General features: G+C 33.6%; 3 protein-coding genes across 3 annotated transcripts; 2 read left to right on the forward strand and 1 right to left on the reverse strand.

Annotated features, from left to right (window-relative positions):
• Window positions 1–2,346: 2,346 nt before the first annotated feature.
• LOC143564162 (protein FAR1-RELATED SEQUENCE 5-like) lies at window positions 2,347–3,705 on the reverse strand. The gene is made up of 3 exons (XM_077051523.1): window positions 3,272–3,705; window positions 2,944–3,172; window positions 2,347–2,853 (listed from the first exon to the last, which is right to left on the reverse strand). The coding sequence occupies exons 1-3, from the start codon at window positions 3,703–3,705 to the stop codon at window positions 2,347–2,349; spliced, it is 1,170 nt and encodes a 389-aa protein (XP_076907638.1).
• An 818-nt stretch (window positions 3,706–4,523) lies between these two features.
• LOC143564163 (protein FAR1-RELATED SEQUENCE 5-like) lies at window positions 4,524–5,211 on the forward strand. The gene is made up of 2 exons (XM_077051524.1): window positions 4,524–4,551; window positions 4,601–5,211. The coding sequence occupies exons 1-2, from the start codon at window positions 4,524–4,526 to the stop codon at window positions 5,209–5,211; spliced, it is 639 nt and encodes a 212-aa protein (XP_076907639.1).
• Window positions 5,212–5,937: 726 nt separating this feature from the next.
• Window positions 5,938–7,183, forward strand: LOC143564164 (protein FAR1-RELATED SEQUENCE 5-like). Its single transcript, XM_077051525.1, has 2 exons — window positions 5,938–6,234; window positions 6,518–7,183. Exons 1-2 carry the CDS (start codon window positions 5,938–5,940, stop codon window positions 7,181–7,183), a joined length of 963 nt encoding a protein of 320 aa, XP_076907640.1.
• Window positions 7,184–11,979: the final 4,796 nt, after the last annotated feature.

Raw genomic sequence — 11,979 nt, forward strand, 5'->3', positions numbered from 1 at the left:
GCGGCAACCATTAACCTCGTGCCACCCATTGACGATGCCGTTCGCAAATGCCCGTTGCAGATGTCACCATCACCGATCATCGCCCACCCTTACCTGCTAATGACCATTACCTTTGCTACCACCACCCTCCACCGACTGCCGCCACCACCGACCCATGAGTTTTATTGTGTGTATCAATTTTTGTGTGTGCGAATTAGTGTGTGTATCGATGTGTGTGAATTTGCAATTTTTGAACTCTGTGTGTGTATTAGTGTGTGTACAGGTGTGCAAAGGGGTTTATGAATCAACAACCAGTGTGTCTTTGTCTTTATTTGTTAAAGGGGTAATTTTGTCTTGCACATTTTTAAATTCCAATTCCATAACAAATGTAACAAACCAAACACATTATGGATTTCAAGGGAATCCATTCAATTCCAATTCAAATTCCATTTCCAATTCCAATTCCAAAAAAGTCCACGAACCAAACGCCCCCTAAGGGTTTTCAAGGCCAGTTTTGATATTTTAAGTTAAACATATGAGCTCAACCGTTGGTAACGATTTTTTTTGTTATCAAAAATTAAAACTGAACAATTGAAAATTGAAACTAAACCATTACTAACGGTTTGGTTCTGGTTTGGTTTCACAGTTTAAGCTTCAACAGTAAATTTAGTTTAAGGTAATTAAAATCTAATTGCACCATCAATTATAACTAAACACCAATAAAATATGATACTTAATAGGATCATAATATGAATATTGAAAATGTTTGCCACATAAATAGTAAACTTTAATGGAAGACATAACACGAATACATATCAAATATATTAGAATTGGGTTAATTTAAAGATATAATAGTCAAGTTTACTTGTATTAAAAAAAGACTTTGTTCAAGTTTTATTTTATGTATATCTAACATATATATAGGATTTGGATAATGTGAGAACTATTTTGAAATTGATAACTTTGAGAACCATTTTGGATCACAAAAAATAAAAAAAATCTTCCTAAGAAAAATAAAAAAATTATAACAAAAAAAAACTCGAAAATAAAACAAAGTAAAAAAAAAATTCTTTCATTTTGGTTTCATAAAAAATTTAAAAAATATCGGTTTATCAAAATTATACATATATGTATAATATGTATTTTTTAATTTAATAAATGTTATTTTATACACATATACACAATTAAGATAAATGATAATGTACATATGTTTACATTATGTAAATCAAAATTAAATAAAAATATACATATGTGTATAGTTAGGGGTTTTTTTTTAATAAAAGCTAGATGAAAAATTAAAATTTTTGGCTTTTTTAACCTTTTTAAATTTTTTTTTTGTTTGATAAAATTTTAAGGGTTTTTATTGTAGCACAAAATTGTATTCAAAGATCTCAATTTTAAAAAGTTCTCTTAGGATTTTCACCATATATATATATATATATATATATATATATATATATATATATATATTATAATAAGAAGTGAGGTGTGTCTAAGAAGTGTAAGAAGGGATATGGTGCGTTGGATGGAGTCATCTAGTGGCTGAGATTTGAGGTGTGTTATTTCCGCGGTGTGTTTAATTTTAATTTGTTAATTTAAGTGTGTCAGGGGACTAAAGCCTTTTCATGGTGGCTAGACATGCAAACCGGCAAATAGTTTTGTTTAGAAAGTCCTAATTTTATGCCTATGATTTGGTTGTAGTTATTCTCTCTAATATCTTCTAAAAATTCAATTATATTCTGATGGGAATCGTAAGACTCAATTGTTTCACGATTTTGCTTCGCAGACGACGACAATGGATCCCATATCACCAATGAAGGTCGGCCATGGTTCTAGTAATGTTCAAGGTGTGTCTATAACTCCGATTATTCAATGTGTTTTCCGTCGTGGAAATATCCCCAAATTCTAGGGTTTTACTGTGTAGCTTGAAGCTCGGAAATAATGTGTTTAACAATTGAGTGTTGCCGAAGGATGTTTGTATGTGATGTGTGTTATCGATTGCTGGCTGTGTGTGTGTTGTGTTGTTTAGTGTGTCAGGGTGTGGTTAGTGTGTTAACGATTTGGATTGGTGTGTGATTACTCTGTTCTGAGTGCACCTTAAAAATGTGACGACATAGTAAACCGAATTGCTCGAACCTCTTACAGCTACAATACTTAGTGATGTCTTCGTTTCGAATCATAACCTACCATGAAGAATAATGTATAGTTTTATAAAGTGTAAAAGATAAACACAGTAAAACTAGCAAGGATGTTGAATTACATAAAACCCGAAACATATTAACAAAAGAACGAATATTGAATATACGATATACCTCGTGAAATAAAGCAAGTAAGGGTAGAAAGTCACGAATATTGAATATCAGAAAGTCATTGACGGGTACGTAACTCATGGAAGTGCAATTGTGAAGAGCTGCTTGTATTTCCAATTGGGCATAAAAAAATGGTTCTAGTATAGATTTCAGCTGCTTGTTTCTCAAGTGCGAAGTTACTCCATGTCGCGGCTCTTGTATATCTACAATCATGATCGTTCTTCCGATGCTCATGTCTCTGATGATCCAACGCAGTCTCAAAATGTGCCAGAAACTCTACCAAAGTGCAACGTGGGTTATAAACTTGCCAAAAAAAACCATTCTCGCTCTCTGAACTGCATGACGTACGCATTAGACCAGACATGCTTTCTTCACGATAGTAAGCAGGAATCCATGACTCTCTAATGTGGAATATATCTTTGAGCCAATCATGGTCGTTTAACTGAAAATCATTCATTATTGAAGCCCACTCCTTTGCAAACTGCTCAGGTGTTATTGAGTCAGTCCAAACAATATCACACAACCGAGTCTTAAAATCTGTGGTGTTGCAAAGGCCAGATCTAACCTGAAATAATATAATGGCAATAATAAAACACAATCAACAAACTAATATAGTAAAAATATACCACATAAACAAACAAGAGTTATCTTGTACCTTCCTGGACAGCTTATCCATAATATGCCACATGCACAACCGATGCCTAGCGTTAGAAAAAACATATTCAATTGCACGTTTCATGGCGAGGTCTTGGTTAGTTACAACAATTGCAGGTTCATACCCAAAAGCCTTCTTAAAACAATTTAGCAACCAAGTGTAAGATTCTGCGGTTTCCGAACCAAGCAAGGCTGCACCAATGGTAACATTTCTATTATGGTTGTCAATTCTAGTAAATGGAACAAAAACCAAGTTATAATGTAAAAAAAATGAAATCAATAAATAAAACACGATAAGGAAACAAAATTTTTGTTGATAATGTTATTACTTGTTATGACGATATGTTGCATCAAATGAAACATCACCAAAGACGGTGAAATTCATCTTGGCTTGCTCGTCGGCCAAAAATAAACCCTTTAACGCCCCGTCTGTTGTAGTAGAATAATCACATGAGAAATTGGGACAGAATTCTTTCTTCGCCATAAGGCGTTGAACAGCCATCTCAGCATCGTAGTCTCCAATATATAAGTTGATACTTCTTTTGTAGTTTTTGCAGTCAGACTTGGTTGTGCCAACTTTATCAAAACCACCATACATGGTCCTCATAATGTTGAAAGCTTTAACCGGACCAATGTTAATATTAGCTAGATCATCTAACATCTTTTTGTGGGTAAACGTAAGTTCACGAGAAGAAGCCAAGAAATGGATATCGTCTTCATCAACAAATGGATGATTGTGTGCTTCACCAAAATATTTCACCATATACTTGCTATTGTCCGTTAAATTTAACCTTATTTGTGCTTCACAATTTGTTCTTTGAGATGGATTCCTACGTTGTTATTTCCCTTTGAAATCTTCACTTAGCGCGTCCACTTCCTTAACAGTTCTTGAACCTTCCTTAGTGCAAACAAAATACTTCAAACGAACAAAATTATTGTCCACCCACTGTGTTTCTTTCTTAATAGAAAAACCGCCAGCTAAAGCATATCTTCTAGAAAAAGACTCTGCGGCTTGAATATTTTCAAAGATCATTCCTTCGTTAGGTTTGATTGAGGCAGACACTAGTGGAGTGTACGTCTTCCTACCAGAATTTGGAGATACATGTTGATTCCAACTTCCTTGTAAGCCGGTGGATCTATAATCGGATATAGCAAACCATGAAAAGTTATAATTGTAAGATAAAAAATTTGACTTACAACACACATTGACATTTAAAACACACATTGAAATTGTTAACACACCAAACAAAAAATAAAATCTGAAGTGTTATAGCATGTTAACATTACTTAAATTTTTAAAACACATTAACTGAAATACAACACATTTACTTAAACAGATTTCCGCATCAACTTTGGATTACTTACAATTACACAAAAACAATTTCATCTGTGTGTTTTTAAAGTTTCATTTGTTCTCATTTATTTATATTTTTGTGCAATTGTAAGTAATCCAAATTCGATGCGGAAATCTGTTTAAGTAAATGTGTTGTATTTCAGTTAATGTGTTTTAAAACTTTAAGTAATGTTAACATGTTATAACACTTCAGATTTTATTTTTTGTTTGGTATGTTAACAATTTCAATGTGTGTTTTAAATGTTAAGGTGTGTTGTAAGTCAAATTTTTCTAACTTTTTATGGTTTGTTATATCCAATTATAGATCCACCGGCGTACCAGGAAGTTGGAATTCAACATGTATCTCCAAATTCTGGTAGGAAGACGTACACTCCACTAGTGTCTGCCTCAATCAAACCTAACGAAGGAATGATTTTTGAAAATATTGAAGCCGCAGAGTCTTTTTCTAGAAGATACGCTTTAGCTGGCGGTTTTTCTATTAGAAAAGGAACACAGCGGGTGGACAATAATGTTGTTCGTTTGAAGTATTTTGTTTGCACTAAGGAAGGTTCAAGAATTGTTAAGGAAGTGGACACGCTAAGTGAAGATTTCAAAGGGAAAAAACAACGTAGGAATCCATCTCAAAGAACAAATTGTGAAGCACAACTAAGGTTAAATTTAACGGATAATGGCAAGTATATGGTGAAATATTTTGGTGAAGCACACAATCATCCAGTTGTTGATAAAGACGATATCAATTTTTTGGCTTTTGCTCGTGAGCTTATGTTTACCCACAAAAAGATGTTAGATGATCTTGCTAATATTAACATTGGTCCGGTTAAAGCTTTCAACATTATGAGGACCATGTATGTTGGTTTTGATAAAGTTGGCGCAACCAAGTCTGACTTCAAAAACTATAAAAGAATTATCAACTGATATATTGGAGACTACGATGCTGAGATGGTTGTTCAACACCTTATGGTGAAGAAAGAATTCTGTCCCAATTTCTTATGTGATTATTCTACTACAACAGACGGGGCGTTAAAGGGTTTATTTTGGGCCGACGAGCGAGCCAAGATGAATTTCCACGTCTTTGGTGATGCTGTTTCATTTGATGCAACATATCGTCAAAACAAGTACTAACATTATCAACAAAAATTTTGTTTTCTTTATTGTGTTTTATTTATTGATTTCATTTTTTTTACATGTATAACTTGGTTTTTGTTCCATTTACTGGAATTGACAACTATAATAGGAATGTTACCATTGGTGCAGCCTTGCTTGGTTTGGAAACCGCAGAATCTTACATTTGGTTGTTGAATTGTTTTAAAAAGGCTTTTGGGTATGAACCAGCAGTTGTTTTAACTAACCAAGACCCCGCCATGAAACGTGCAATTGAAGACGTTTTTCCTAACGCTAGGCATCGGCTGTGCATGTGGCATATTATGGATAAGCTGTCCGGGAAGGTACAAGATAACTCTTGTTTGTTTATGTGGTATATTTTTACTGTATTAGTTTGTTGATTGTGTTATATTATGCCATTATATTATTTCAGGTTGGATCCGGCCTTTGCAACACCACAGATTTTAAGACTCGGTTGTGTGATATTGTTGGACAGACTCAATAACACCTGAGAAGGTTGAAAAGGAGTGAGCTTCAATAATGAATGATTTTCAGTTAAACGACCACGATTGGCTCAAAGATACATTCCACATTAGGTCATGGATTCTTGTTTACTATCGTGGAGAGACCATGTCTAGTCTAATGCGTACGTCATCCAGATCAGAGAGCAAGAATGGTTATTTTGGCAAGTTTTATAACCCACGTTGCACTTTGGTTGAGTTTCTGGCATATTTTGAGACTGCGTTGGATCATCACAGACATGAGCATCGGAAGAACGATCATGATTGTAGATATACAAGAGCTGCGACATGGAGTAACTTCGCACTTGAGAAACAAGTAGCTGAAATCTATACTAGAACCTTTTTTTTGTGTCCAATTGGAAATACAAGCAGCTCTTCACAATTGCCCTTCCATGAGTTACGTACCCGTTGATGACTTTCTGATATTCAATATTCGTGACTTTCTACCCTTACCTGCTTCATTTCACGAGGTATATCGTATATTCAATATTCGTTCTTTAGTTAATATGTTTCGGGTTTTCTGTAATTCAACATCCTTTCTAGTTTTACTGTGTTTATCTTTTACACTTTATAAAACTATACATTATTCTTCATGGTAGGTTATGATTCAAAACGAATACATCACTGTGTATTTTAGCTGTAAGAGGTTCGAGCAATTCGGTTTACTATGTCATCACATTTTTAAGGTGCTCCACATTTTGGATATTAGGGTATTTCCCAAACAGTACATCAATCATAGGTGGAAAAAATACACTGTGTCTAGCAGCCATATGCGGTCTATTGGTTTTGACGAGCCCAACATAGACAAAAGTACTGATGTGTATCGTCTTGTTCGAGACATAAACATTACGCATGACCATATCATAAACAAGCTGGTTAATGACATGCAAAAGTTACATCATTACCGTGACTACATTATTGAGTACAAAAGTACAATAGACGAGGTTACTTTTGACGTCCCTAGACCTAGTTGGCGAGACAGGTTTGCTGAACTAACCGGTGTGACACAACCAGATCAAATCCATATTCGTGCCCCAATTGGTGTTAGGACTAAAGGATGTGGGCTTCCAATTCGCTATAGGTCATTACGCGAGCAAGCTATAAGTCAAAGTCAACTGGACAAGCCCCTAAGGACATGTAGAATATGCCTTGAACCTGGTAATGACTCCCGCTACCATCACAAGTTCAGTATCAACAAGAAACCTTCAGAAGATCCTTCAGAAGACAGAGCGAGCAGTTCACATGAAGAAAATATGGAAGAGTAGCCCGGTTGCCTTTTTTTCCCCTTCATTTTCCATTACACTTTAATCTTATCTCACCTTAGACTTTATTCTTGTTTGTTGATGGGTTTTTGTTTTGTTTATTACAAACACCAACAACTTATGTATTGTTTTTTTAAGGTTTGATGTTTACTACCATGCGATGTTTTTGTTAGCAACACCTTATGGACGATGAATCGTTTATTGCTACCTTTTGTTATCAACACCTGATGGATGATGAATCAATATACTTTATTTAGACTTGATCATATGGTTTTCAAAATCTACTTAATGGTGTCTAATAATTTCCAAAGCTGTTGACTTTGTTTACCCACTTAATGGTGTCTACTCAATCAATCTCCACATTTCTAACATCGATCGTATTACAATTAACTAAACACCAACACTTACTTTTATAAAAAGGAACGAAGACACGTACGTGCGGTTTCACCAAACATCCTGATCCACTTATCTTCGTTTTCGAACCAACTTCTTTATCTACCATAACACATCAAACAGTCACTACACATCTACCATCATCACAAGTATTAACTTCCAAAGTGTTACCTTTTATTTTCATACCTTTGTTAACTTCTTTGTTTGGCCCCAAAATTCCCGCACTTGTGTTTTTTCTAATCACGGGCTTCTCCGAACTAAGCGTATAAACACAAACATATCATCCTTTCGTGAACCCAAAAAATCATCCCTATCCAAACACACATCATATCTAAACTAAACAACTGCTTATCGTTCCATATAACAACCAAACAGAGCATTAATAACGAACTACCAAACAAAGTATCAAACAACCAAAAAACACTTATCGTTCAATATAACACTATACGACACTCAACAAAAACTTGGACAACAAAATTAACATCTTATTAACTATAAAACATTGTAAACGACAAACATACAAAACATTCATCATCTTTCTTTACCGTCTTGACACAAAATAACACACCGAATAGCAATAACCCAACAAAATTAAAAAACAGAGTACTCATGTGTGATTGAATAACACACTCAGAACAGAGTAATCACACACCAATCCAAATCGTTAACACACTAACCACTCCCTGACACACAAAACAACACAACACACACACAGCCAGCAATCAATAACACACCTTAAAACACACATCACATACAAACATCACATTATCTTCGAGCTTCAAGCTACACAGTAAAATCATAGAATTTGGGGATATTTCCACGACTGAAAACACATTGAATAATCGGAGTTATAGACGCACCTTGAACATTACTAGAACCATGGCCGACCTTCATTGGTGAATTGGGATCCATTGCTGTCGTCTGCGAAGCAAAATAGAGAAACAATTGAGTCTTATGATTCTTATCAGAATATAATTGAATTTTTAAAAGATATTTGAGAGAGAAGAACTACAATCAAATCATAGGCATAAAATTAGGACTTTCTAAACAAAACTAGTTGCCGGTTTGCATGTCCAGCCACCATTAAAAGACTTTAATACCCTTGACACACTTAAATTAACAAATTAAAATTAAACACACCATGGAAATAACACATCTCGAATCTCAGCCACTAGATGACTCCATCCAACGCACCATATCCCTTCTTACACTTCTTAGACACACCTCACTTCTTATAATAACTCCACCCTATATATATATATATATATAAATATATATATATGTTTAAGTTCAGGATAGAAGTCAAGTTATTGTAAGAAGTGTGAGAAATCGATTTAGCCAATCAGAATTTTTGTTTTTCTATTTTCTTTTAGTTAAATATAGGGTTAGTATAGTAAATCATCAAAGTTAATTTATATGGAAACTATTGATATTTCTTAAACCGTTTATTATGCTAACATATGATTTAATCAATCAAATATTCTGCTGAAGTGAAATCAAATCCCTTCATATCATTATTATTATTATCCACATCAAACCAATTCAATTGTTTAATTAAAAAACACTTACAGATCAATGCCAAGGTTGTTTATCCATGCACATATATATACTGACACAAATAATCATACTAAAGCTACACATTAAACTTATTCCTACATATATATATATTCAAACAGATGATCATACGAAAGCTACACACTCAGCTTATTCCAACACATACATACAACATGGAGCATCATACACAACGAACACACTAGCAGCATATACTACATTAACAACTGCCATGGTGGTTTATCCCTACACATATATATACAAACATATCATTAAACTAAAACTATGCATTCGGCTTATCCCTAAACTTATGTACAACACCTACACGCCACACGGAGCATCATCCACAGCCAACATAGACTATCATAAAACATAAACACCTACATGTGGTTTATTCCTACACAAATAAATATATACAAATAGATCATCAAATTGGATCATACACAACATACAACCATTTCACATCAGCCTACATTGCAACCTATCTTCACATTAACATACATAGCATCCCAATAGCCACACTATAATAATTTCACAACATCCTGCACTATAACAATTTCAAGGTACCCTACATTAAACAAATGTTAAAGTAAAATAATATAACTGATCACAATTAGCCTACACTTAACCAAACGTAGGGTTTAATTAACCATCTATGTGTACGTTACAACCAGATGTAAGAATGTGTATATAAGGCCATATATTATTTGAGAGTTTGATTTAAATAAAATCACAAATTATTAACTAACCCTTTTGTTTGAAGCTTATGTAACAATAACCTAGGGAAAAAAAAACCCAACTTGTCTTCACAAGAAAACGAATTAGGTAGGTAAGAAATTGATAGATTACTGTGGAGAAAAAATTGGTATTTGATTTACGTTTCCTTCTTTATGGCTCCACAAATAAGACAATTCTGCCCTTTTTATATAAAAACACTTTAGAATAATCTCTAAGTAATTACAAAACTGCCATTTTTATTGTGTACCCTTGATTATATCTAATCAACGGCTTGGATCTATTTATCACATTTCTCACAATAAAATCACTTCTCTCCTGAACCATCCCCTATATATATATAAGAAGAGTATAAAGAGAAAACTTATCTTTAGAGAGAAAACTTACAAACTCCTAAATAATTATTTTTAATTAAAAATAAAAAATATTTTCAAATTTTCGTTTTTGCCGTTATTCTTATATGTTGTTACCTTTCACTCGAAAAAAATAAAAAAAGATGTTGTAATGCACATACGTATTACTGTGTGATGTTGTATAACACATGTGTATTACTATGTATTTTTATGTTCAATAGTGTTTAATTGCATATATATATATATATATATTCAATATTTGTGTATTAGATATGTGTAGTGTTGCATTTTATGCAAAAAAAATAAAAAATAAAAGTTAATGTAGTGCACATGTGCATTAATGTTGTATTACACATACGTACTAATGTGTTATCGATGTGTGTATTAGTCTTATATTGTATATATACAACAGTGCGTATCAAATACGTGTACTAGTGTTGTATTCTATGCAATACAACACTCTTGCCTATATGCAATGCATATTACACCGACAAGGTTAACGACAAGGGGTTTTTTTTGGAAACAATATCAAATATAAGAGTAATGGAAAAAAAGAAACTATAACTTTTTTTAAAAAGTTAAAAATAATTATTTAGGAGTTTTTAAATTTTCTCTTTAACAGAAGTTTTCATTTAATCCCACCTATATATATATATATATATATATATATATATATATATATATAAAAGCAAAAACCCCTAACTAATTAATAGAAATCAAGTTTAGTGTAATTCAAAAAACAAAAGTATTTTTCTTTTTTTCAAATGGTAACAATTTATGTATTGTATACCCCATTTATTTTTCTTTTGGGTCCCAAAACATTTTAGCCCCTGAGTGGTTGCACGGGCTGCATAGCTTTTGGACAGGCCCTATTACGTAATGTAGTGTAAGAAGGTTAAAATATATTTCTGTAAAAAGCTGATGTGACACGCTTACTTGGCTTGCAGCTCCGCGAATAGTGCGTATAAGAAGACTTACTTAGTAGTGCTGCGAATAGTGTTAAGAGAATATATAAACCATTTTGGAGTTGACGGCGACCTTAATCCTAAACCGTCTTGGAGAACTGTAACCTTAATTAATGAAGTGTTAAGAGAATATATAAACCATTTTGGAGTTTGACGGCAACCTTAATCCGAAACCGTCTTGGAGAACTGTAACCTTAATTCATGAATATATAAACCGTGTTGGAGTCGACTGTCACCTTAATTCGATACCGTCTTGGAGAACGGTAACCCTAATTCACCTTAATTCGAAACCGTCTTGGAGAACGGTAACCTACCTTAATTCGAAACCGTCTTGGAGAACGGTAACCCTAATTCGACGACGTCAACACAGAGCATGTCCATGCATTGAGGACCATAGGCCATTATTGTAGCACCTTTTGACAGCATTTGTGGTGGTGCAACGGACGTACAATTTGTAAGGGAAATTAATAAGACCAATGTTTATTTCAAATATTTTAGTTTCTCCTCGTTGGTAATTGAAATTTGATTTACTTCAATTTCACCTCTATTGGTATCTACTATTTAGCATGTCAACCTGTTACATACTGGCCAGTTGAATTCAACACCAAAACAAAAGGGTTCTAAACATTATTTACCCACATAATTTTCCTTCGTGACCGGTCTGGATTATATTCTAGACTGTACGTAGTCACTTCACATATGAAACATATAAGTTAAACAGAAGACAACAACCTGGTTTTGATTCATAACATGATCAGTCAAACGTGGGTTTGGTTACATTCCACTTAATAATTAATTAACC

This window comes from Bidens hawaiensis, unplaced genomic scaffold (genome assembly GCF_021521415.1).
Source record: "Bidens hawaiensis isolate Kalapana, Puna unplaced genomic scaffold, B.hawaiensis_p1.1 tig00021826_1, whole genome shotgun sequence".
In the NCBI taxonomy this organism is placed as follows: Eukaryota; Viridiplantae; Streptophyta; class Magnoliopsida; order Asterales; family Asteraceae; genus Bidens; species Bidens hawaiensis.

Coding starts and splice junctions, on each gene's coding strand:
- LOC143564162 (XM_077051523.1), bottom strand. CDS start 3,705: ATGGTGAAATATTTTGGTGAAGCACACAATCATCCATTTGTTGATGAA. Junction 3,173..3,271: donor GCAACATATCGTCATAACAA/GTAATAACATTA, acceptor TCCATTTACTAG/AATTGACAACCATAATAGAA. Junction 2,854..2,943: donor TGGATAAGCTGTCCAGGAAG/GTACAAGATAAC, acceptor ATATTATTTCAG/GTTAGATCTGGCCTTTGCAA.
- LOC143564164 (XM_077051525.1), top strand. CDS start 5,938: ATGAATGATTTTCAGTTAAACGACCACGATTGGCTCAAAGATACATTC. Junction 6,235..6,517: donor ACTTCGCACTTGAGAAACAA/GTAGCTGAAATC, acceptor TCTTCATGGTAG/GTTATGATTCAAAACGAATA.
- LOC143564163 (XM_077051524.1), top strand. CDS start 4,524: ATGTGTGTTTTAAATGTTAAGGTGTGTT. Junction 4,552..4,600: donor TTTAAATGTTAAGGTGTGTT/GTAAGTCAAATT, acceptor ATCCAATTATAG/ATCCACCGGCGTACCAGGAA.